Source organism: Trachurus japonicus, chromosome 7 (assembly GCF_045865225.1).
Source record: "Trachurus japonicus isolate A0001 chromosome 7, Traja_1.0".
Lineage (NCBI taxonomy): Eukaryota > Metazoa > Chordata > Actinopteri > Carangiformes > Carangidae > Trachurus > Trachurus japonicus.
The window spans coordinates 23,363,057-23,390,176 of NC_140913.1; the positions used below are offsets into that span (position 1 = coordinate 23,363,057).

The 27,120-nt window shown below is 44.8% G+C and overlaps 1 protein-coding gene and 1 long non-coding RNA gene across 3 annotated transcripts in view; both read right to left on the reverse strand.

Moving 5' to 3' along the window:
- Positions 1-27,120, reverse strand: part of LOC146984789 (uncharacterized) — a 364,327-nt gene that overhangs the window by 27,417 nt on the left and 309,790 nt on the right. The window lies entirely within an intron of this gene.
- zhx3b (zinc fingers and homeoboxes 3b) lies at positions 3,425-27,100 on the reverse strand. Of its 2 annotated transcripts, XM_085782207.1 has the most exons (8): positions 26,780-27,100; positions 18,669-19,579; positions 18,456-18,560; positions 15,181-16,788; positions 11,968-12,723; positions 7,243-7,531; positions 5,960-6,065; positions 3,425-4,684 (listed from the first exon to the last, which is right to left on the reverse strand). In XM_085782207.1, exons 2-8 carry the CDS (start codon positions 19,410-19,412, stop codon positions 4,678-4,680), a joined length of 3,615 nt encoding a protein of 1,204 aa, XP_085638333.1. In that variant the 5' UTR covers positions 19,413-19,579; positions 26,780-27,100; the 3' UTR covers positions 3,425-4,677. The 2 variants fall into 2 exon arrangements, with proteins under 2 accessions (XP_085638333.1, XP_085638334.1); XM_085782208.1 differs by lacking the exon at positions 5,960-6,065.

Genomic DNA, 27,120 nt, shown 5'->3' on the forward strand with positions numbered 1-27,120 from the left:
CCAGTGGTCAATGAATGGTCTCTGTGGAGAGCTCTCCCTCCAATGCTGCATTTCTCCTCTTGCTGACCCTGTCTGCTAACGTCTATGTGCCTCCGTCGTCTGCGTACACACATCACATTTAAATAAAGCCACATCACCCCCCCCCACCCTCGCTGGGCTTAAAGCACCCCGCACAGCCATCATGGTGCACCCACACAGGTGTTGTCATTCGTTCTGGCTGGTCGGACCTCCTCTCAGCACTGTGTGAGCGTGCACGGACCATGTCTGACCGGCATGTCCCTGACTCTCCTGTTTGGTTTGTTGTTGCTTGTTAATGGCGGGACGACAAACTGTAAAGAGGTCGAACCAAACAGAATAACTTCAGAACGCCTGCGTGTGGGTGTACGAAGCCCTTAAGTGTCATTTTTCAAGTTCAAGTTTGTTTTTTTTCCTCCAGTCTTTGTCTGTTTCGTTACTGACAGCCTCATTTACAGTCGCCTTTCTGTAATGTGCCTAAACTATGGAGAGGAAAAGTATTCATTTTAATTTTGCCTTTCATATGAAACATATTCAAGCCTGAAAAGTAAATAAAATACTTACTACTTTATACTACTTTGTCTCTGATTTTCTTTGCCTGATAGTGTGATAGACTGTTAATTCAGTCAGGTGCGTTTATTATCAGTCAAAGGTTGTTTTGAGCGCACCAGGGGGAATTGGTTTCATTAGCTGCTGATACTGAACCACAGCAGGACGAGAGCTCAGGTTTCAGTCTCAGATGTGTTAACAGCAGCCTGAGAGTAGGTGGACTTAACTGTTGAAGCCTTAAAATGATTAGCCGATGGAGTTTGTTGGAGTTAATCTGTCTTATGTGATTATAACTTGAATGTCTTTGGGGTTTGGACTGTTGGTCAGACAAAACAAGCCAATTTTAAGTATTGCTTAAGGCTTTAGGAAAGTATGATTAGACCAGGTCTGCTATAAATGAAAGAATAGAGGCAAGAGATAAAGACACAGTTATGTGCAACAACAAATACAGATAGAGGATAAATCAAGAAAATAATACAATTAACAAGAAAATATTAACATGTTAATGTTAAAAAATTATTTCGATTATAGTTGATGTTAAGCAGATAGAGTGACTTAGTACCACCACCCTCCTACACTAAACACCAGGGGTCAGCAGTTAGGTGCAACCAGGGGTTAGTTTCTTTTCCCCGCACTGTAAAAAGACAGGATGTTTTCTCAACCCTAACCCGTAATGCATGGAATTCATATATAAGCATTTTAAGGATGATAAACAACAGATTGAAGTTTTCCTATAAGTGGGACTCAAAAGTGAATAAAGAAGTTGATGATGAACAACCTGAGCACCTGCTTGTCCAGGTAATTATCCAATCAACCCGTCATATAGCAGCGGTGCAGATACAAGCCAAGAGCTTCTGTTCATGTTCACGTCAAAGATCAGAATGGAGAAGAAAGAAATGTGAACTGAGTGACTGTAATGTGATGGTTCGTGCAATGTGAGTGTTTCTGAATGCTGTGGAAAAAGCAGCAGCCCTGCAGACAGAGCATGACCATGGTGACTTAGATAACCACTCTTCATAACTGTGGTGAGCAGAAGCATTCGGTATTAACTCCTATTGGACAAGAGCACTGGACAGTTGAAGCCTAGTCTCTACTAGGGCACCAATGGGCTCTATGCACAGCTCCACTACTTCCTGAACTTATGCTGCCTTCATGTGCTCTGGTACAGATGGTATTTTCCACTTGTGAACTGGTATTTACCAGTGCGTTGTGTTCATGTGCTTTTGTTGTTGTACAGAGAAAATAAAGATGGTGGACACACAGATTCAGACTTGTTACTTGGGTAAAACCATAGATACACGTGCGGCATCTACGTGTATATATCTATGGGGTAAAACCATCTTGGATTGTCTAGTTCATCTCTTACAGCAAGAAGATGAATTATCAAAACTCAAACGGTAAATATTGATATTCATGGAGATTTAGCTCTGGCTATTTGGCTAGCTTTTTAAAAGCGTTTTTTTTTTTTTTTTACTGTACATGCACACATACATAAAGTGAATAGCTGCTAACTGTTTTCTAAAGGCTTGCCTTGCTCACCATTAATGAATCTTGCGTTGCTCTCAGCCATGTTGAAAAGGTCAAAGGTTATTTTCATCTCGGCAGCTCGGGCATCAAACAATTCTACGAGTTGCCCAGTGGAAAATACCACATTTTTAATTTTGGTATTTACCATAATTACCATAGCACATGAAGGCACCATGCTCCTTTGTTTCCTGTCCAGGTGTGTCTGACCATTGTGACTACTCGGACACACCTGGATTAATCAGTTTGTCCAATAATGTAAGACAGGAAACAAAGGAGCAGCATTAAGTTCAGGAAGTAGTGGAGCTGTCTGTGCAAAGAGCCCATTAACCACCAATCACTTGAATGCTGTTGTTTTGTTGGTGACCATGTGTGACCATGTCAAAAGTCAGTGGCCTCCCCAGTCACCAGACGACCAGACCTGCATCCTGGAGGACACATCAGCCATGTATTAGAATAGGAAACATGAAGTCTGTAGAAATGACGTGATGTTTTCATGTCAACGTGGAGCAGAATCTCAGGGGATGTTTCCAACGCATTATTGAATCCCTGCCACGAAGAAAGAAGAAGTGATCCATAAGTATGTATCTGTAAATGGTACAAGTGGGGTCCTGTTTACTGGGAACTACTGTATATGAGCCTTGTATTTACTATAATCGCCATTGATTGTAGACCTATGAAACATTATGTAGTAGGTTTACAAGTAAAAGATCAAGCTTTTCTGCTTGTCAAAAAAAATTCCCCATGGAAATTATTTTATGGTCTCTAAAAATTTCCCCACCCTGTCTGTGGCAATCAGCCTGCAACCAAGTCAAGTCAAACTTTATTTATAAAGCTCCACATCACAAATTTCACAGATGCTTTGCTCTGTTGTACACAACAGAAGACCCTCTGTCCTCAGGTCGTAGCCTATTGGTTCCTACTGAGGACAGTCACGGTAAAGTTTCACTATGTGTAATAAACATGATATATTACGCCTTTGAACAGTTGGGCATCTTAGTTCTCAAGCAGATGTTTATCAACGAGGAGCAGGCTATATTTCTGAGCTGTTGATTCACATTAAGCATGCACACAACAGGACAATGTCACAGGTTATATGGGGTTGACTCAAAATAAACTACAGTCCATGTTTATTGCAATAAGAGGGAGCACATCACACACTGTGATGGTGGCTTCATAGGTTAGTTTTTTGCCATTTGGATCAATGTATTGTTGCTTGTACTGCTCTTGTGGGATTTGTTAGCAAGTAAATTATAGACTATAACCAGTATTTTAAAAAAAACACCACTTGGAGGATCGAGAGAATTCATGGGTCAATAACATCCAGAGCCACAGATTTATTACATTCTGTTTATTCTGCAAATACCATCTGTAAAAATTATACATCAAGCCTAAGTATGGAACTCTGGTAAAAGTTCACAGTTCTTTTACAGTCAAATGTATTTTATAAGAAAAGTTCCATAAAAACAAATGTACGTACACGTCAGTGACATAAAGAAGAAGAAGAAGCACTTGATGCTACAACACAAACCAGATTCCATTTTCTAATATATTGTGTTGTTTGTTTGTTTTTTTGTTTTAGACACAACAGGGTGCTTGCCCTCTTTGGATGAAACAGTTCCAGGCGTTTTCCCATACCATGTTTTATATTTAACCGAAGAGTATGTACAGGTAAGAAAAGAAAAAAGTCAGTACAGTATAAGAGATGTCCAAAAATAACTTCAAGACATGATCAGATGAACATCAGTGCTGTGCGTCACATAAGATGCTGCGAACAGCCTCGCGGGCGCGTTCAGAATAAGCTGCAAGCATGAAGTCAAAGTGTGAGAGTGCATGATGGTGGATAAAAGCGGGATGAAGATGATACGATGGGAAAATAAGAAGCTTCACTTGGTTCACTTTAAGGCCTAGGCAAGCACCCTGTAGCAAAGAGCTGTGCAGGTTCTCGTACCCCAAAACAAACAAAGAACAGTATCTCAGCGCGGCCGATCCTCGTCTGACGGTCGGCTTGGTCGATAACCGTCCTAACCCAACCCAACCCCCCACCCCCGATCAACATCTGCTGAGGTCTCACTTTCTTCCTCCATATCCACCCTCATCTTTTTTTTTCTCTCCTGTTCCCAAAATATGGTGGAAAAACGCGCCGCCCCCTCCCTCCCTCCCTCCTTCCTTCTCCTCTACTTCTGCACTTTTCAGTTTCTACTGGAACTTCCTTCACGAGCGAACATGGCGGAAAGGAAAGGAGGACACTGCTGGGGAGGGTGTGTGCAGCAGAGGGGTAGACAAAACAGGAGGAGGGTAGGGAGAGTGAATGAGTGGGTGGGTGGGTGGGTGGATGAAAGAGGAGGAGAGGAGGAGGAGGGGGGGTTTGGTGGCTTTAGCGTCCATCTCACGTAGCGGGGGGAGGTCATGTCTACCTCTAGGGGTGTGAGCGAGGAGGAAAAGAGGGATGGGTGGGGATGGTTTCAAGGTCCATTTCCATCCAGTGATCCTGTTACAACCACATCTGCCGTCTTTTTCACTCAGACTCAGAGACACAAAGACCTCCCGCGTCGTGAACTCCATCCTCGCACAAAAAGGCCTCTTCAGTCAGTTCCTGTGGTAATTAAACAAAAAAGAAATTAGAAATCCATTAACCCCGACAACACCCTCCAGAAAACGTGGATACATTTCCTTCCAAGATTACACACGGCGCACTGGTGTCAGACGTCGTGTATCTGTTTGAAACGAATCCCTGTCGCAGGCTAGCGCGCCTCATTACTCATAATAATCATGATCGTTGTGGTTTTGTATGTTCCACCTTAACGCTTCTGTGTCAACCGAGACACAATTACACACATTAAAGCTGTGAGTCATCTGCGTTTATCACCATTTAACAACCAGCTTCAAAAGAATTTGATGAAAACTAACTCCTTCTTAAAAATATTATTTTACTAAAATTTGATTTTGGGGGCTATAATTGATAAGCTGCTCCAAAGAAAAACGGATAATTGATAAAAAAAAATCATGTGAATTATTCTTGAGGGAAAAAAAAATGCAAGAAAATATTCAGCTTCTCTATTGTTGCTTTTCCAGCTCATTACTTAATAGCATGTTACTGTAATCTGATTACATATTTCAGTCATCTGCAGTCTAAGTGATCACCATTTAAAATCCAGCAGTTACATACAGTTGATGATTCCATAATTTTTTTTTTTGGGGGGGGGGGGGGGGGGGGGTATAAAACAATTACAAAACCAATTTTCATATTACAAAAGAGAGCAATAAGGATAATCAAAAGGGCCGATTATCGAGACTCAACAAACACATTTTTCATAAACCTACAGATCTTGAAATTTAATGATCTTGTGGACTATAAAACTGCTCAAATTACGTATAAAGTAAATAATAATCTGCTTCCAGACGGTGTCCAGAGGATGTTTCAGACCCGAACCAGTAGATATGAACTAAGAGGGACTCATGTGTATACAAAAGCAAAAGTACGAACAAATGTGAAACAAAGATGTATTAATCAATTACAGGAGTCAATCAATGGAATAATCTAGAATTAGAAATCAAAATATAAAACTGATTTATAAATACCAGTGTGCTTATAAACTGCTGTATGTAGAATATGCAGGGTTTTTTTCTTTTTGTTGTTGCTCTGTAAAAAATTTTTTAAATTGAGTGAACGGAAAATGTTAATTTAAGAAGGGTAGGCAAAATAAGCCGATGCTTCAGCCTCTTACACCTTTTCGGTCAAAGTAAATTGTTTTGCTTGTTGTGTTTTTGTTCTGATTTGTTTTGTTTTGTATTTATACCTTTATATTTGTCTATTGTATTTGTTTTTATGAGACCGAAATAAACATACTAAACTAAAATGAAGTCTTACCATGGGGTGAACTGAGGCCTGATATCAGATTGGACTGTGTGTGGTGTGTAGGGGAGTGTGTCTCCAGGTAGTCCCAAAGATGCCGTCTTTGTGTATTCCTGCCTGGCTGATGAGAAAAGTTGAAGAGTTGAAGGATGTATATAATTGCGTGTTTGGCTATTTTGGGGAGCAATGTGCAGTCACCAAGGCTAAACAAGCTGCTGGACTGTCAATAAAACCCTTCAAACTTAAAGAGCCGTCTGCTTGTTATAACGTTCAAATGCCTTTTCTGTTGCCTTTGTTAAATACAAAAGATGCAACATGTTGGTGTGGAGAGGATTTGAAGAGTCTTTAAAAAGGCGTCTGACGTACGTAGCTGACGGCTGAGAAATGAAAGTAAACTTACAAGAAGAAATGTTGTTTGCTTTGGCAACAAGTAGCTGATTGAATAGCATGGAGTTTTATTTTTTTCATTCAATAGACCAGCAGATAGAAAACAGCCCTCACCTGGCTCACACCCTACCTCGTCAATCTTACAGTTTTTCTCGATTGTTTACACACATTTTCTGAAAGCACGCCTCATACTCTCAGAACTCTACACACAAATCCAAAAAAAACACACACACACAATGGGCAAAACCCCTCACTGCTCCTGCAAAATGAAACTTTACATTCAAAACAATGTTATTTCTTCTCAAAATGCTATTTTAGTCTCAAATGACAGACACAAACCATCATATGACTAGACATTTATAAGAACCAGTTGAACACTGATGGACTGTAGGATCACTGCTATGATGCTATATATGTGTGTGTGTGTGTTTGTGTTATGTGTGGTCTCTCTCTGTTTAGTTTCTCTCTTTTTGGTATCAGTCCATCACTGCCTGTTATGCTGCCCTTTTTTGCTAAAGCTCTGATTGCTAATTGTAAAACTGTGTGACAGGTGTTTACCTATGTGATGAGTCAGTGTGTGCATAGTAGGGAAACTAACTTTAGAATATTGAATAACAGTGTGTTACTCGTGAAAACAAGAGATTTTCTTCATGAAAATTGAGCCAAATGCAGAGAATTGTGTGTAGTGTTTTGAAAAAAGAGTGTTTTAGAACTGCAAATTGAGTGTAAAACAGGAATTGTGCTTGTAGTTTAGCAGATTTGGTCAAGGGAGTTGGTGCATGAGTTAGATGTTGAGGCCATTGTGTCTCAAGTACCAAAAATTGTGTGTAAACAATCGAGAAAAACAGTAAAGGAATGAATTACTGCATATATATATATTCCAGAAGACCTAGTCTCCACGTGAAGACTACCTTTCGTAGGATTCACAGTCTCGTCCGGTTTGGCCTCCTCAGCGTCTGTTGCGACACCGCACAGCGACTGCTCCGTCTTCTCCTCCTGTGCTTCGCCCAGCTGCGACTCCAGAGGGGACGAACCTGTTGTCTGCGCCTCGGCTGCCAAACCTACTGGTGCTACTGGTTTTGGTCCTGTCGCGTGAGAATCAGCAGTTTTTTCCATCTGCTGCTGCGAAGAGGCCTTGGTAGAGAACCAATATCGCACCAGGTCCGTTGTTAAACCGCTAGTTTCAGCCAGCTCCTGCAGCTGTGTGGAGAGAGAGAATCATCCATGTCAGCTCAAAGCTCCACACACACAGAGGTTTGGCCTGTTGCATTTAGATCACAAATTAAATTAAATTAAAGGATAAAGGTTGAAAACATTTTCAGAATCGGCAGAGGAGTAATAAAATAAGCAAACTGACTCAATGATGTAAGCTGCACAGCAACGATATCTAAAGTTAATTAGCCGTTTTAGTATATTACATTTGTACAATCTAATTTAATCCAGTAAAAGAGCTCTGCCACATATTCTCTTTTTACAAAGTTTATAATGGCTTCATATGTTTTATTACGGAGGTGCTAATCAGTGGTGGGGTCTTAAAAGACTGTATTACACTGTATGTATTTTTAATAATCTCCCCCCCTCGTGTTTGTAAATGGTTACATCTCTAAACATTATTTAGATTTAGATTTAGATTTAAATGATAATTATCACCTTTGTAAGAGGAAGAACTAAGGGCTGTTGGATTGTCTTGCATTAGATGCAAACTAAAGAAGTGGCCACAGAGTGCACACTGGGCAGGATGATGAATATTTTCATATTCTACCAAGTCAATATTGGCAATACCGGGTAAATATTGTAAAAAATGTTTTACATGTGCAAATATGCTCAGCAACGAAAAAAAGGAAAGAAATACTCAAGTTCTGAGAGTCAAACCCTAAATGAAGGCAGATGTGTTTTGATGCATCAGACAAAAATCAAGAAAACTGATGGATGTTAATGGATAAACAATGTCAAACACAATATTCTGTGACCTTAACTATCACCTATTTTTATATTATCAGTTTCCTACAAAAATAGTTTTCTCATGAATCTCATAAAAACAACCTGAAGTCTGTGTGAGAAAACAAATAATTTACCTCCACAGAATAATCTGAGAAAATCTATTAACCTCCTTCGACCCTCATATTCTGTACCACGGTTGTGAACATAAAACACACGTTCTGAGCTCTTCTGCTCCGACAGCTATCGAAATCCTGAATTGATATTTTCACTCAAAGGAGCTTTAGAAACAAGCTCTTGTGTCGAGAGGCCTGACATCTGCCAGATGCCGTGAAAACCCAGGCACCAAGTCCTGAGAGTAAAAACACATTCAGATTGTGTAGCTGGTGCTTTTTAACTTAACATGTGACACAACCAAGAAGGTACAAGATGTGTCTAAGACATTTCTAAACACAGCATCCTCAATGTATAATGATGTATGATGCTTAAGACTAGCACAAAGTGTGTCTGCATATGTGTATTAAACTGTCTTTTGAAAATGATGTCGTTTTTAGATAATTTTTCATGCAATACTTTTCATGACTTTTGTCACATTGAAAAAGACACTGGTGAAAAATGACCTAGACCAAACTTTCTCAACTTCTTTCAAACTGAAAAAAACATCATTTGTCAAAATCATATACAGTATACATCATATTAATAGATGCACACATGAATTTGGGAAGTGAAATTCACTGGGGGCTTTTTTATCACTTGTGTGGCACCAGTCATTTGCATATAAGGCCTCAAAATAACTTTGAGGTCACGTTCAGAAAACAAAGCGTGGCTTTAAGATATAGGCATGAAATTTCGCACAGTAAAAAAGGTGTTGACAAGTTGCAAGTGTGAACAAGAGCAGGTTCTCTCATACCATGCAGTTAGCCACAACAAACATGGAACTGAGTATCAGGACTGAGATCCATCCTGTCGTGTCTTTCATCGTGGCAGCACAGATGAATCACTTCCCTCTCAGGCTTCAGTTGCTCGAAGCCGAACTGACCTTCTAAGAGAATTAGTGAACGCTAGTTGGTGCCAATACCTGTGACTAGGGATGTCACCATTATAGATTTTCTTGGTACGATTATTGTCTGAGAAATAATCACGGTGTTACGATTGTCACGATTATAATGCATTAATTACACTATTAATGTGCAAAATCAAATATAGTCAAAATATAATTACATTACTAATTATTTACACAAAATATTTTAAGTATCTATTAAAATATAACCAATTATTAATCCCCCCGGGGAAGTGTTTTGAAATATTCAAGTCATTAATCGTCATCTATACCAAATGTTTGAGTTTATTTGAATCTTTTTTTTTTGAATACAAATGACACTCTAGCATTTTAACCCCTACCAATTCAATGTCACGTTAGGTAAATGAACCAGTATCTGTGCATTTACCTTTACTTTGGCACAAATCTGCCGATACGGTTCAGATATAATCTTTTTTTGGAAAGTGACGGTATTTAGGAATCTTTACGATAAATTAATTGTGGCGTTTAATACCGCGATTAATTGTGAAAACAAGTAATTGACCCTTCGCCCTTCGCCTCGGTTACTGTTGCTACGGCGGGCAAGCTTTCACTCCCAGCCATGCTCCTGGCAATATTTGGTATCGATTTCAAAGGAAATATCAGTAATTGTCTGGATAAACTGTTCTGAGATCATAGAGAGAAGAAGTCACAAAGATCATTCATAGTTTTCAGTGACGTGACTCGCGCAGGAGGATAAAACATCTGTTCAACGACACGACTGGACAATGTACAGAGCAGCAGTAAGGACCGGTCATTTTACTGTCTATCAACCCACGAAGACTTAGGTCATCTCACTGGTTGTCAAACTGCAAGTTTTTGGGCGATTGTGAACCACATACAGCTTTCGTTGCTGTTTTTTTTTCTCCCACCGCTGTGTCAGTCAGTGAAAGCAGTCCCTGCCTGGAGGATCCCTCGCCTAAAAGCCCAGGTAAAAGCCGTAAAAGTCCAGCTGTCATTTCCGATGTGAACATATGGTTATCCCCATATTTACACTTGCTCAAGTCGAAAAAAAAGTCAGCTTGTATCTGAACATCTCTATATTGCGGCAGCAGCAGCCAGGGCCGTTGTCTAGGGGAGAAAGGTGATGATAATTCTAGGGGCCCAGCGCCCAGTGGGGGCCCATAAAAGACCCCAGTAGTCTAATCTTTGTATGACTGATTTATTCTGCGTAAGACCCTGACTAATACTCATAGTACACTGTAAAAACTCAACATCTTTCCAAGAATATTTGTTTTATTTCTTGTCCAAATGTCTCATTTCTAGTCAAAACTAATCTCTTTCCACTTAAAATAAGACTCATTACCTAAAAATTAACTTGTTTTTAGATAATTTTCACTTAAAATTCACAATAAATAGAAAAATCTGCCAGTGAAAGTAAGTTTTTTGTGCTTGTAATAAGGAAGAAAAACCTGCTCCACTATCAGATTTTTTCTACTTATTCCAAGTGAAAATCTGCTTGAAAGAAGTAAAAAGTGTCTAAAAACAAGCTACTTTTAATATGATGAGTCTTATTTTAAGTAGAATGAGATTTGTTTTGACTAGAAATGACATTTTGACTAGAAATAAGACAAATATTCTTGCTAAGATACTTGAGTTTTTGCAGTGTAATGCTGCATTAGCATCAAAACGAAGAAGGCTAAATAAAAAACAATAATACATATGTAGTCTAAGGAAAAAAAAGAAGGAAAAGTTAGGGGGAGGGGCCCACAACAACAACATCCTTCTCTACAAACAAATGTTTTTCGTCCTAGTCTCAAAACGTGTCCACAAAAGCAAACGTAATGACTCAACTGCCGAAAGCTTGCCAGGCCCTATAGTTACGGTTGCTAACGTAGGATTGGACAATAGCCGTTTGTGGGAGGGGTTGGCGAAGGGTCAATTGACCTATGGCTAAGCCACGCCCCCAAACACGATGAGCCAATCACAGTGCGCATAGCTAGCCCATACACTCGGACATTCTCTGCTTCCACGTCCATTGAAATGCATTGCAGTTAGTCAGTTTTCATTCTTTTTTATGTTTTTTCTTGACATTTTAAGTTTAAAATGGTCGAACAGTGTGCATGGGGTACATGCAACTCTGACACTAGGTATCCTGAGAGGCTGGGGGCCACGGGGGGGATTTTTTTAACCTTTTCCCAAGCCACATCTCAACCAAGAGATGTGTCTGCTCTGGATAAAGTTATGCGGTAGACCACAACACCAACTAAACGTGGATAAACTGAACAAGGATGTCTACATCTGTTCTCAGTTAAGTCAACAACGTATTTGAGGCAACATATTGTCAGAGATGTTTAGATGTTAGCCAGCATCACAACTAAGCATAAAGTCCGCTAGCTTAATGCTAACGTATAATGCAAAACTCCATAGACAGGCTAACAGAAATTAGCCCGTCGCTATCGGCGTTTTCGCGGCAAACGGCAGCCATAGCAGTTAAGTTAAGTTTTGGTGACTTTGAGATGATATTTAATCTTTCTGTCTCCAAAAACCATCAGTTGCCTCCTGTGAAATGTCAGCTGTTGCCATAGCAACTGTCACAGAATGCTGACTGTTTGTCCGAGTGAGTGGAGGGGGCGGGGCTTAGCCAGAGGTCAATTGTGACATCCCTATCCCTACCTACCTGTGACTCCTGCAGGCGGCCGTGGACGTCGAGGTGGGTCTGCAGGACCGGTGCGCCCCCCTCGGCCAGCTCCTCCTCCAGGGCCATGGTCTGGTACGAGTCCAGCCACTTCAGCTGGCCGTTCTTCTGCACGTAGCGACAGTCCCCGAACCAGCGCACCACCTCGGGTCTGAGCAGCCCCGTGCCCGAGATGAGCTCGTCGTACTGCGTGGCGCTGGGCCACTGGGTTCGGGCGTAGACCTGTTTGAGCAGGTGGAGCTGGTCCGCCGTCTTCTTGCCTCGGATGACGGTGGGTTTGGGGGAGTTGGATGGTTTGTGCGTCGGGGTGGTGGAGGTCTGGGCCGGTCTGGGGGCGGGGCCGGGAGAGGATGCCGGGTGTGTGCCGCTGGTCTGAGGGGGTAAAGCAGCGGGGCTGTCCGACCCCTCCCCCTCCGCTTTGCCATTGGCCTCCGTCACCTTCAGCATCTTGAGATTTATTTTAATAGGGTTCACTTTCAGCTCTCCCGAACCGTCCTCTCTTTGTCTTTCCTCCTCTTCAGCCTCCCTCTCCTCCTCCTCCTCCTCCATCTCCTCCATCTGCTCTGTGACCGCCCGCTCGGCCTCCTCCCTCTTCTTCTCAGCTGCCACTCTCTTCCTCCTCTCAGCAAACCAGCCGTGGATCTCCCTTCTGGTCATCTTGGTCTCAGATCGCAGTCGGTCCACTTCTTCTCCACTCGGCTCAGCCTCCTGGGCGAAGCTGGCCTCCAGTGCCTTCACCTAAACATGACACAGACACAGGTGTTGACAAGGTCAGAAACTTGAAAGAACTGAGTAGAACTAATAGTCTACTTGCCAGCCCATAGGGCCCCATTGTGAACCCGGAAATGTTGAGTACCCCAAAGTTTTATGTTAGAAATAGATAGTATGGGTCCCCAGTATTCAGAAACTGCCGGATGCTAACTTATATATATTGGGCAATTAGCATAATTGACTTGAATTAGCATACATTAGCATAATTGCCTATATGGGCAATATTTCAACAAAATTAACTTGGCTGATCTGGGCAATATTGTAGTGGTTTCAGGGGTTATTGATGATGCTGAATTTTAACCGCCAGTGGGCAGATTTTGATGGATTTCAAAATCTGGTCACTTCCGGTTTAAACAGCCATTTTGAATTTTGAAAATGTCAGAAATGGATTTAGCATCATCAATAACCCCTAAAACCACACTAATATTGCCCAGATCAGCCAAGCAGTTGTTGAAATATTGCCCATATAGGCAATTATGCTAATGTATGCTAATTATGTCAATTATGCTAATTGTTCACTATATACAAGTTAGCATCCGGCAGTTTCTGAATGCTGGGGACCCATACTATATATTACTTCAAATACATGAGTTATATGTCCAACCAGCATCCTCTAAAACTTAAGATTTGGCTTAAAATCCATCAAAATCGGCCCACTGGCAGTTAAAATCTGGTCACTTCCGGTTTAGACAGCCATTTTGAATTTTGAAAATGTCAGAAATGGATTCAGCATCATCAATAACCCCTAAAACCACTCCAATATTGCCCAGATCAGCCAAGTCAATTTTGTTGAAATATTGCCCATATAGGCAATTATGCTAATTTATGCTAATTATGTCAATTATGCTAATTGCCCAATATATATAAGTTAGCATCCGGCAGTTTCTGAATACTGGGGACCCATACTATATATTTCTAACATAAAACTTTGGGGTACTCAACATTTCCGGGTACTCATTGTTGGCAAGTAGACTATAAAGAGGTGACTTGATGAACTGATGATGAGCTGATGGGTGAGAAAATGAATCTGCAACACAAAGTCAACTGTGAAACAAACAAAAAAAAAAAATTATTCTAAGCAGTGAGGATTTGTTTCTATTAGAATTTCAATTTTCTTTGGGTTTTGGACTGACGGTCAGACAGACAAAACGACTACACAGCAACAAATGATTCACCAAAACCAGAGATACTATCTTTTTTACTCACACTTATCCACCAACAGTTCAGTCAGTGATTCAGGTATGTTATGAGCAGGGTTTAATGCAGCTTCATCTCAACTCACTTCTTTCCAACTTAAAGGACAATTCCAGGTGAATTCAACTCGGGGGTGTATTTTCATATCGTTTTAGGTCTAAAAGAATGAATCTGAAGATTTTCAGTTTAATCGCTCCTGTTTTGCGGTAGTTGCGTCTGTCCCCGCATCGCCACGGCAGCAATGAATGGGAGTGGATGTAAGTTCCACTGTTTAGGCTGTTTACATCCCTCAAAGCCGCAATTTTTTTCCACAGACAGCGTCAGATGGCGACTCAAACATGCACCGAGAAGTTTATTTACTTCAAGCAAGCCGACATGTTTGTAAAACTAGATCTAATTCAAAGTCTCCCAGAGTCTCGCGCGAGCCCGAAGTTGCAGTGCTGGTGTGTTCAGGCGCAGTGGGAGCTACCGCTTGTGTCATAAACACAGGAATATCAACTCTTGACTTGCTTCAAGTGTACATTTTTTTCCACAGACAGCGTCAGGTGGCTACTCAAACATGCGCCGAGAAGTTTTTTTTACTTGAAGCAAGTAAAGAGTTTATATTCCTGTGTTTATGACACAAATGGTAGCTTTTCCCACTGCACCTGAACACACCAGCACGTCTCGCGCGAGACTCTGGGAGACTTTGAATTAGATCTAGTTTTACAAACATGTCGGCTTGCTTGAAGTAAATGAACTTCTCGGTGCATGTTTGAGTCTCCATCTGACGCTGTCTGTGGAAAAAAATTGCGGCTTTGAGGGATGTAAACAGCCTAAACAGCGGAACTTACATCCACTCCCATTCATTGCTGCCGTGGCGATGCGGGGACAGACACAACTACCGCAAAACAGGAGCAATTAAACTGAAAATCTTCAGATTCCTTCTTTTAGACCTAAAATGATATGAAAATACACCCCTGAGTTGAATTCGCCTGGAATTGTCCTTTAAACCCCCCAAGGTTTTTCCCCCATTTTTCAAAGTTGTAGATTTCAGCTAAATAACATGAAGTTGTCTGAGCTTTAAAAAAAACAAAAAAAAAAAACACTAAAGTTTTTCTTTTTAAACATATGTGGTAAGACTTGTGCTGTGTAAAATCAAAGGAGTTCCCTTCTAAATTAAAACCAACCTACACAATCAATCATCATAACATTTTGTCAACCTGAAAAACCTGTTCAAGAGAGCCTCACCTGGTGTGGCTCTCTCTCCTTGTAGCGGATGGCTGTGAAATCAGGCGAGGGGACCCTGGGGAGTCTGCGGGAGGGAGTGGTGGGTGAGGTGGGGGTCTGTGATGGAGTTGGACTCAGAGGTGCTGCAGAGCTGTGCTGGGGGGTTTTCGAACCAGAGTTGCTGTTGTTGCTGCTGCTGCTGCTTTCCGACAGGTCGACGGGGTTGTCGGCGGCGCCACCGCTCCCCGGCGTGCTCGGACTGCTTCCCGTTCCGCCTGCGGGGCTGGACTTCGTCTGGCCGCCCGAGCTGCTGCTGCTGCTGCTGCGTGGACCTTTGAGGTTGCGAAAGTGGTAGCGCTTGTCGCTGAACCACTTGCGCACCTCTCGTACCGTGAGCCCGGTGATGCCGATGAGGCGGTCCACCTCCTCCGGGTCGGGAAACTGACTGGCCAGAAAACTGTCCTTCAAGGCCGTGAGCTGCTCCTGAGACTTCTTGCCCTTGTAGAAGTTGGGGTCGAGGAATGCGTTGACGGGCGTCCTGGAGCCGGCCGTGCTGCTCGAAGGGGAGGGGGAGGACGATTTGGACGCGGGGGAAGACGCATCCTCCATTCTGATGGGCGGGGAGTCGCTGGCGGTGGGCTCGACTGTGTCGTCTGTGCTTGTGTTGCTTTTGTTGCTGCTACCGTTGGTGTCTTTGCTCCTCTGTCCTTCGCCGCCCGCTTTGCCGTTACTTTTGATAGGTTTACTGTCTGTGCTGCTTTTGCCTTCTGTGGTCACTTTGCTGTCACTCTGTGATGATTTGATGCTGGTGTTGCTGGCTTTGCTGATGTCAGTGTTCTTAGCATTTGCATGGCTGGTAACATCGCTATTGCTCTTGTCATTGCAGTCTGTATTAGCACTTTTGTGTTTACCGTTGACACCGCTCGCCCTGCCATTACTATGATTACTGCTTCCAAGACTAAGGTTGATGACACTAGCTTGACTGCTACTGATAATGCTTCCTGTGGCCCCGGCCCCACTCCTACTACTGTTACTGTTGCTGATGATGTTGCTCCCTGTGCTGCTGCTGCTACCCACAGTCCCCACCACCATGCTGACACCTTTGTCTGCCACCAGGGCTGCAGCGGGCCGGGCCTGCATCATGGGCCGAGCTGCTGCCTGCGGCTTGGGCGTGACGGCCAGGGCCACGGGGGCGCTGCTAACCTGGATACCGTTGGCCATGACGGGCTGCGTGACAATCACCCCTCCTTGGCTCACCAGAGATCCCTGCAGGATGTGAGGAATCCCAGCGGCCCCCAGTGACGCAGGCAGGACTGTGATGGTGTGCTGGGCCGTGCCGTGGTGACCGTGGGTCTGGTTGTGCGAGCTGGATGGTGCCGTCTGGATGATGGTGTTGAACATCTTCCTCCTGGCCTCCTCGATCTCCTCGGGAGACCAGCTGATGCCTTGTTTGAGTCTCTGGGCCGTGAACCAGATCTTAATCTGCTCTTCGGGGAACTTCGTGACCACGGTCAGGTAGCAGAGCTCAGCCTTCGTGGGGTACGGGAATTTGCTGAAGGAGGTCTTCAAGAAGGAGGAGGAGTCCATGGAGGCACTGTAGGTCGGGATGCTGCTCAGAGGAATCATCACCTGGGAGAGAAAAACATGAACATGAGAGCAGAGTTTAAAATGTTATTTGATTCTTGGGGCGGTGTTTAGCTCAGTTGGTAGACCACCTGCCCCATGTGCCCTATCCTGCGTGTCGTTCCCCCCCTCTCTGCCTCCCATTTCCTGTCTCTCTCTCGACTCTCCTGTACATTAAAGGCAAAAAAAGCCCCAAAACATATACTTAATATACAGTACAGGCCAAAAGTTTGGACACACTCAATGCATTTCCTTTATTTACATGACTATTTACATTGTAGATTCTCACTGAAATTCCACTAATGGACCCTGACAAGGCAACACCACCTGTGAAGTGAAAACCATTTTCAGGTCAGGTTCACCTCTTGAAGCTCATCAAGAGAATGCCAAGAGTGTGCAAAGCAGTAATCAGAGCAAAGGGGGGCTACTTTGAAGAAACTAGAATTGGTGGGGGCAGAGATAGAAGAGGAGGAGGAGGAGGAAGGAGAGGAAGAAGAAAAGAAGAAAGAGAAGACAAAGAAGAAAAGACATGTTTTCAGTTATTTCACACTTTTTTGTTAATTCCACATGTGTTCATTCATAGTTTTGGTGCCTTCAGTGAAAATAAAGGAAACACATTGAATGAGAAGGTGTGTCCAAACTTCTGGCCTGTACTGTATACTTAAAGTGAAATTCCGGCGTAAGTGTAAACCATGGTCAAACACACCGTAACACCGAGTTAGACCCCCCCTCGAGAGATCAATTTGCCCGACCGCTACATTCACGAGATCCACCAACTTCAGCAAATACCGCATTATCGCCACACACGGCGCTGTCCGGATCCACTGTCTGACCGCAACCAAAACGCCACCATTTGCCCAAAATAATGCTCAGAACTGCACCAAATGTCATCAATAGTACACACAGGGTCCCAGCACGTAGTACGAGTTGTCAAACATCTGCTAGCTTTGCCTGTTTTCTTTAGCAAGGAGATGCAACTCAACTCACCTACTTCTCCTCCGGGAGCCGCTCGTTGGTGAGGAAGCCCTGACGAGTCGATCACCGAGTGCACCGGAGTTCCGCAGCTCAATCAACAATTACCTCATGGAAATACAATCAGAGTTTTTTTTTTTTTATCTTGCATATCACTTTATAACTATTATTATCGAGTGCTGGCCACGATATAGGCGCAAATGAGCATTTTTAAGAGCTGCGGAACTCCGGTGCACTTGGTGATCGACTCGTCAGGGCTTCCTCACCAACGAGCGGCTCCCGGAGGAGAAGTAGGTGAGTTGAGTTGCATCTCCTTGCTAAAGAAAACAGGCAAAGCTAGCAGATGTTTGACAACTCGTACTACGTGCTGGGACCCTGTGTGTACTATTGATGACATTTGGTGCAGTTCTGAGCATTATTTTGGGCAAATGGTGGCGTTTTGGTTGCGGTCAGACAGTGGATCCGGACAGCGCCGTGTGTGGCGATATTGCGGTATTTGCTGAAGTTGGTGGATCTCGTGAATGTAGCGGTCGGGCAAATTGATCTCTCGAGGGGGGGTCTAACTCGGTGTTATGGTGTGTTTGACCATGGTTTACACTTACGCCGGAATTTCACTTTAATATATACATATATATACATAAAAAATGTTATTTGATTCTCTCTTTAACAGTTTTGCACAAAATACAAATAAAAACAATTACCTTGGGGAGGTTTTTGGAAGAAGACGAGGAAGTGGAGGAAAGATTTGAGGAGACTGTGATTGGTGTAGTCTGATGAAGGTTTCTGTTTTGAACCACTGAGACCACCTGTAGACAACAGACATTTAAAATGATTTAAATAAGATAATCCAAGTCCAATCAAAACAAATCATTATAGAACAGTCAAAATAAAAAGCAGAAAAAACAACCCTCTACCTGTGTGATGGGGGTCTTGAGCATCGGTAATGCTCCAGAGCCGTTCACTATCTGGATTGCTGAAGGCAGCGTGACCTTGGTGGTTCCATTGTGGACTATTGTGGGAACATGGGTGACCGTAACTGCAGCAGTGTCTTTTCTCTCGACCTCTCTGGAGGAAGAGATGGAGTGAGGGTCTGAGGAAGACTCATCTGAGACCGGGTGAGACACTACTATCCGTTTAGGCTCCGATTTGCTCTTCAGCATCCTCATAATTGGCGTTTTGGTGATGGAAATCTCACTGTCCTTCCCCGACTCTGTCCCAGTTACCAGATTCTGCTCCACCACAACCCTCCTGTCCTTCTTCCTCAGCTGCAACGTGGTGTTCAAAGTGCTGGGGTGAACTCTGGCATTGTGCAGGGCCAGCCCTTCAAACTTGGGCGCAGAGACCCCACAGCTCACGCAAAAGAAGCTGGGGTCGGCACGGAAGTCCGGGTGCCCCGTGTACACGTGATCCAAGAACAAGTTAAGGTCGTGGGTTTCAAAGTTACAAGGCTTACAGGTGTAAGTGCCAGCACCGTCTTTAGCGGCGTCCGCTGCATCTGGATTGGAAGACTCTCCGGGATCTAAGGGGCTGTGTCTGCCCCCGCCGGAAATCCTGGACTGACGGAGAAGAGCGGGAGAATCCCGTTCAGCCTCCTCTGGAGAACGTATGATCTTGCTCGGTATCATACATGGTATGGTGGATTTCCTCTTGCTGGCCATGGTGTGATCACAGAGGGGAGAGGGTTGGTCAAATGGCCGTAAATGGGGGGTGTGAGTAAGAATATAAGTTGTTTGTGGATGACTATCGACCAGGCGCGGGGGAAGGAGGACGGCGGTGCTCGTCCATAGGTCCACTTGCAGCTCTCACTGCAATTTTGAGGTAAAACCTGGAAGAGAGGGGGAAAAAAAGAGTGTGTTTTAATTCAAGTCATCAGTCAGCATGCAATATGGTACACCTGTAATTTGTCGAATACGTTTGCATAAAGTGTTTAATTCAAGTGCAAGTGATAGCAGAGAGAGAGAGAGAACAGACTGCGATGAGAAGAAATTAGATGGTGATATCTTACACTGAGGACAAGCCGGTTTCCTCTCAGCTGAATGAAAAGCATGCACGGCTGGATGTTTTCAAGTGAAATATCAACAGCATAAGTAATAATACGGCCTTGTGAAAAGATTCAGCTGAAGCTCTTAAAAATCCAGAGCTGCTTGTAAATCTTTAATTAAAAAAAAAAAAAAAAAAAATCATCAAGTCCTCTCCTCAACTCTCCTGGCTATCTCCTTTATGAGGCCAGTCAACAAGCTCAGTCTGCTTCTTCACTAAAGGCTTTTTGGGAGAGCTCCTGTCTTACCCCCTTCAATCCCCTCCCCCACACAACTCTGTCTCACTTCCCCTCGTTCAGACACACCCCCACAGAGAGAGCACATTCTGTATTTCTTTTTTTTTATCCACTGTCTCTGTAGCTTCACCAGACCCCCTTCAAAATAATTATCACAGAAATGAACACTTATAAATGTGTGTTTGTGTTTGTTTTGTTGGATAGGATCTACTTGACAATCGTCCAAGTGAGTGAGCGCTACAACGTCTTGGAAAGATGGCGTTGTTCTCACCCCCAACAACGGTGCAGACAGAGCCACACATAACAAACCTGCACACACAAATATAGATCTTGACATTTTTTTAATTCACCTTCTGATCCCCTGACTCCTGACAAAATGGCGACGCTTCCTGTGGAGGAGTTGTCCCCTCCCTCCCTCCTTCGCTCCCTCTTTCTGACAACAGACGCTGCGATGCGGCATTGGGAGGACGGCTCTAGGGCGACTGCTCTTCCAATCACTCTGTACCGACATGACACCTCATGCACGCAGCAGCAGCAAAGAGCTCAAAAAAAGTTCAAAGGCTTGCAAGAAGTTCAACAGGAAAACCCGTAAAACCTCTGAAAGTCCAGACCAGCACCTCCCTGGCTGCGCAAAGACGTTTTATTGACGAATCCAAACCAAATGCAGTTTTTCTACTAAACTGCCCCAATCTGAAATCATCTTGCCTGTCCAATGCATAAAAAGGAGCGGTTCAATGCAAATATAAATTTGTCTGATAACTAGTTTCAGATTCAGTAACACCTCTTTGCACCCCGTGCTGCTGCAGCTCCACCATCTTTCACAAGTGACCACAGTACTTCGAGTCAGTGTCACCATACAACAGATCTGCCCCTCTCCAATTGTTCAACGGCAAACGATTACTTTCTCTTACGCACCGCAAGCATGCACGCTCGCACAGCAACAGCCTTGCTTTGCCACAGAAAGGTCATGGTGCATTAGCTAAGAGCCCAGTTAACCCTCACAGGACTGGGTGTGTGACAGATGCCCTTTCACACACTAACCGAGCAAAAGGTATATAGGAGTTCACTTTCCAGAGGCGCACACACCCTCAGCTTGAGCAGTTTGAGTCTCGAAAAGTGACTTAACCTTCAGTTTATCTTCAGGCTGCATGTCTCACTAACTTTCAGTGATCCAATCAGCACCATAAACAATCAAACAGTCAGACAGACACTGGGATGAAAAAACCTCATTGGATTCTGGTCATCTGTCTTTGCCTGTGTTTCATCATTGACCCTCTCTGTGGACCAGAGTGTGAGGGGTTAACAGGCAAATTAAGTTTGCTACTGTGGAGGGAACGTGATGCCCCTTGTTCCCCCGTGCACCCCCCGGAGAGAGTAACTGCCCTTGGCTGGGGCTGTGGTGCACCCCTCCCCTCCTACTCCCCCCTGCCATTCAGTTCTGCATCGGGGGGCACCGCTCTGCCAAGGCAGGCTGGTCACATGACCAACACAAAGGCTTATGGGTGGGCAGTCCCAGCCATCCATCACGTGGTTCTGTTGGGTGTGGGTGGGCAAGCGAGGAGAGGAGAGGAGAGGAGAGGAGAGGATGGTGGGGGATGGGCAGCCGGTTTGGGGTGAGGAGGCGAGTGAAGGAGGGGTGTGAACAGTCGTGGAGGAAGCACTGAGGTGTTTCAGTGAGGAATTTTCTTCCTTGATACCCCCCACCATCCCACCCCACCCCGCCCTGCCCTGCCAACCCCCGCTCCTCAACGCCCACTTCTCGCTCCAAACTACAATTACACACTCACTCCTTCCCTTCCCTTCCCTCTCTCTTTCTCTCTCTCTCTCTCTCTCCTTCCTCCCTCTCTCCCTCCCTTCCTCCCTCCTCGCTGCACTGCAAAGCCTGGAATGTTCCAGCCCGAGCTCTTCAGCCAGTGGACATAACCTGGAGTTCAGCTCACGCTCACTTCAGTGTCCTGTGCAATATACTGTAATTATTGAAAGTTTAAAAAAAAAAAAATTAAAAAGGCAGCGTATATGAGGTGTCAAAATATAACCCCCCCCCCATTCACACATATCGGCAGCCGTTAAAACTGATGAGCTGTGCTACAATGGCTACAAACTTTGCAGTTCACACATTGACAGTACGAGAGAAATCAAAAACCACAACTGAGTGTGAACACGGCTGCAGAGTTTAGTCTCAGCTGAGGAGTATCCAGCAGAGACCCGCAGGCCACACACAGGCCACACACACACACACACACACACACACACACACACACACAGGCCACACACATACACATACACACACACACAGGTGAGGAGGACTGAAACAATGCACAATGCAAAGGGAGACATTACTGGTGAGTGAGTGAGTCGATATGGGGCAGACTCACGTCGCAGCAATGCAATGCCCGGCTTCTGGTGATTCACTCACTGGTGTGTGTGTGTGTGTGTGTGTGTGTGTGTGTGTGTGTGTGTGTGTGTGTGTGTGTGTGTGTGTGAGGCGCATCGGCCAGTAACTTTCATTTGAATGTCGCACATACGTTGACTGACCATGTGGCGATGGTGGCTACGTGTCTGTTATATGTGTCAGCATTTGCATGTGTGGGTTTCCTGTGAGATACAGAGTAGAGAGAAGGGGAGGTAGGTAGGGTGGGTGGGTGGGGGCGCATGTGTGCGTCTATGTGGTGTGTGTGTCTGTGTGTGTGTGTGTGTGCGTGTGGGGGTGGCTGCCTGCATGCCTGTGTGCGAGGCTTGTTTACTGAGGTAGCGAGGCTGCCATTTTTTTTCCTGTGTTTGAGAGTCAGAGATCTCCCAGTGACACACAAAGACAATGTTTTCGTCCTCCCCGGTTCATAACCTATATATCACTACGGCCTCGTCAATGGCTCGGCTCAGCATGACCTCCTTTCATCCCCTGGCCTGACTCTCGTCCAGGCCCGGGGTTGTGTTGTATCCTCTGAGTACGGGCCAATAATAATAATAATAATAGTGCTCACACACACACACTAGACATCCTACAGCTGGCTCAGATAGCGTAGCTGCATGCGAACTGAACTTCTCATCCCCTCTTCACCGAGAGTACAGGTGTAACGCTGATATCTGTTTCTGTCGGTGCGGCTGGAGAATAGGTGTACGACATAGGAAGCCCTCTCCTCTCCTTCCCTTCCTTTCCTTTCCTTCCTCCATTCCTTGTTCCTCCTCTCTCTCTCCCCCCCTCTCACCAGTCTCTTCACCCTCACTCCCCCCCCCCCTCCCTCTTCCAATCGTCTCTTCACCCTCTGCTTCCCCTCCCTCCCTCCCACCGTTCCTTTTTCTCCTCCCTCTCCCGAGCAAGTTTGGCCCAGGGAGACAGGTCGGCAGCGCCACTGGTGTGTTACTGTCCCCATGGCAACCACCTCCTACCCCCCCACCACATACACACACACACACATACACACACACATCACCCCCCACCTCCCCTTCCTCCCCTTCCCTTCCCTTCCTCACTCTCCCACCGGCTCATTTCTCTAAAGCACATGCGTGTGGGTAAACGTGCACACACATGGTTACTCAGACCTACGCGCACACAACACAACACTCACACACTCACACTCACACTCACACACACACTCACACACACACTCACACACACACTCCACTCCTATGCCATCCAGTCCCTGGCTCTAGAGGAGCTTGTTTGTTCCATACACCCCTGTGAGTGGTATTTGGAGAGTCCCTGCCCTGCTCCTATTTCAGTGCCTCCCTCACGCGGTGTTGATGTCTTCCCAGCTAGGTGCGGTCACCGTCGTTAAGGGCTCGCCATTGGCCGAGGCCGGCGGCGGCGTCTCTTCCTGTTAACACGGTGCCCCCGAGTGAGTCCCCGTCCAGAAGACATCTGCTCGGGCCACTGACTGCTCTCTACTGCGGTGTTTGGCCTAGTGTAGCGGCCTGAGGCATGCAGGGTTGTTGCATTCACTGGAGGCAACGCAGGCGTGGACACATAAACACGCCCGAAATCCTGGCAGATGCTATCTCTCTCTCTCTCTCTCTCTCTCTCTAGAGCACTGAGGAACCACCCTGTCCCCCAGTGTGTTCGAGATAATCATCAAGTCTGCACCTGGAGACAAACCCGTCGCCATCTACCATCTTCGAGTCGTGCAAAACACACAAACGCCGTGCCACTTGCTGCTTAATTCACTCCCACTTTATATGATATGGCACTGGCTAAACCACCACCACCCGTCAATCAACTCTTGGATCGCTCACTCACTCACACCTCAACCTGTTCCTGTTTTCACTGAAGATGCATTTCTGATTTGTTGATCTGTTACTAATCATTATATACTGTCATTTTAGTCCCAGTGTTGACCTTTGTGGCACTACTATGGTTGTTTTGTTTCGTCCCAATGTAGTTACAATAACTGTGGTTTGTCCTTGTTTGTACTGTTGTTTTTGTCTTTTGGTTTGTCTGTTTTGTTTGTTTATTTGTCTGTTTGTTTTTCTATATTGTTGAGAACATGTTTGTCTGTTGAATCTATGTTTGTCTATATGTTTGGACCCCCTCGAAAATGAGATGATACATCTCAAGGGGTTTTATCCAAATAAACAAATTTCAATTAACCACGGCTCGACCCTCTTACGGCTTACTACGTGTTTTGTGCGTCTGAACTTCTCCTCACTCTCATTTTAATTAATTTCTTCATACAATCCTAACAAAATCAAGGCAAGGCAAGGCAGCATTCCTATACAGTGTCACTCCATCTGCTCCATCTGCTCCTGCGTCCCATCTGGGCTGCTCTCAGGTCAGGGAGTGGATGGCTGCGTGGGATGCAAGCGGCTGCATTGCTGTGGCCACTGCCAGTGCACGCGTTGTAACTGGGTTGCTGAGAGGGGAGGGAGAGAGAGAAATGGCGGAATACCATGCTCTGTGCTGCTGTCCAACCTAAAATGGCTGACATCACAAGCTGTTAACCAGCCAAGCAGAGCAAGAGGCTACTACTGCTGCTGCTGCTGCTGCTGCTGCTGCTGCTGACCCGAACCTGCTCGCTCTGGACGTGCGGAAGGATCACGCTGCACTCCACCCCCACCACCACCACCACCACCACCACCCCTAAAGACTGTGAATAGGTTCAACCCCACTCTGTATTTGTGGTCACACTTGGTGGAGATCTGCAAGTGAAATCGTCATTACACGGGTCAACACAGAAAACAGATGAAAAGTCATTATGGGAAGCACAGAGAGAAAAGCCCTCACTTTCAGTAGCTACAACATCAGCCAATCATGTGACACTTAATGAGAAAACTAGTAAAAAAGCCAAACAAAAAACATGTGAAGTGGCACCAAAAAAAAGAAAAGAAAAGAAAAGAAAAGAAATGCCAGGCCGAGGTTTCCAAGATTTCAGTCTGTGAATCCTTTTCATCCTACAAAGCAGCTCAACCTGTGTCAACCAGCTGCAAACCTGAGAGAGAGGGGAGGACTGGAGAAGGAGAGAAGGAGAGAAGGAGAAAGAGATGGTGGTGGTGGTGGTGAGGGGGAGGGTGAGGGTGAGGGTGAGGGTGAGGGGGGGTGAGACTATTCAATAAGATGTACAGCCATTGAGCTCAAGCTATCACCACAGCAACACAATGAAACACAACAAGAGGAGGCACAGAAACAATGAAATGATAATAATGATGATTATAGTTATAATAGCAACAACAACAACAAAACTTTTGTCCAACTATTCCCACATGCAAGATAAAAAAAATCTGATAGGAGCCAAATTGCACGTTGTTATGCTCCACTTGTGATTCACAAGGTTATGCAAACTGTTTTATTCTCAGGGTATAAAAGGTGTGCTGCGGGTGATAAATAAATAGATGGATTAAGCTACATGTGTATGCCTGGGACTCACGTGGGCATCAAACACAAATTAGCTGTCTGGGAAAGCTTTGCTCTAATCCCTGGAGTCACACACACTCATGTCAACACTGACATGATAAATAACCCAGGCAACAGTTTGCAAACTCAGCCGACGAGGAATAAAACATGATTTATGATTAAAAGTTTATGAATAATGTGCCTGTCCTGATTGCAAACGTTTATGTGAACACAAACGTTAAACATTTTATCAGATTATGACAAAATATTTATGTGTATAGGCCTTTTAACATACCCATGCACCACAGCAGATTACTTTACAATCTTCATCACTATGAAAAATCATATTAAGATTTCACCGATTGGAGGTGAAAGTGATTTTTAACTTCTTCATTCAAAGGCTACATTCAGGAGGGGAAATGTTGCCGGTTGCTAACATCAAACATCTCGCATGCCTGCCCTCTCAAATGCACACACAGAAATATGACAACTTGCACAAAACGCCGTGCTGTAAATGATGTGAACAAATAGCGGTATTTTGTGGAAACGGCACTAACATAAAGTGGTCGGACTGTATAACGTCAGTCCCTCAGCGCGGCGGCGTCAAATATTTCCGAAAATGATGCGTGTTCATCTTCCGCTCAAGTTAGGCGGAGTGAGTCCCAACTTAATGGGCTTGACTACATTATATGTTAGAAACAGTAACCAATTCAGAGCGGAGGAAAAGGCAAGCCCCCAGCCCAAAAAAAAACTACTCTCTCTCCCCCCGTTGGCTGTCGCCATTTTAAAGCAGGCGACGTGCAGCTGGCCAGCACCGCTGAGCCAAAGCGCAGCCCGCAAAGGTAAGGCACGGCTTCACGATAGCGCACACAAGTTTGGGAAAGGTGAACCACTTGTGTTAATGTGTATCATAAAACCACACTCACCTCGCTTTGTGTCGGAGCTCAGTGTTATGCAGCGCAGGGTTTAAAAAGTTTACAATGATATCGGCTCAGTGGAGCCAGAAACTGACGTGAGGTTTGGGGCTTCAGTGATGGTAACTTGTAGGTGGAAGCCCCCTCTGCTCTGTCCATCGGCTGGTGATAAACGTGACACCGGGACCCAGACCGGCCCCTTAACAAACGACCCCCTTGTTTTTGCGCTTGTTTATTTCGAGTGGCTCTCAGTGTTAAAAGCAGGCGGCGGTGGTGGAGGGGAGGAAAATACGACGGACCTACTGAGGGAAGAGACGGACACGTGACGCAGACGTCACTGACGGTGGAGTTGG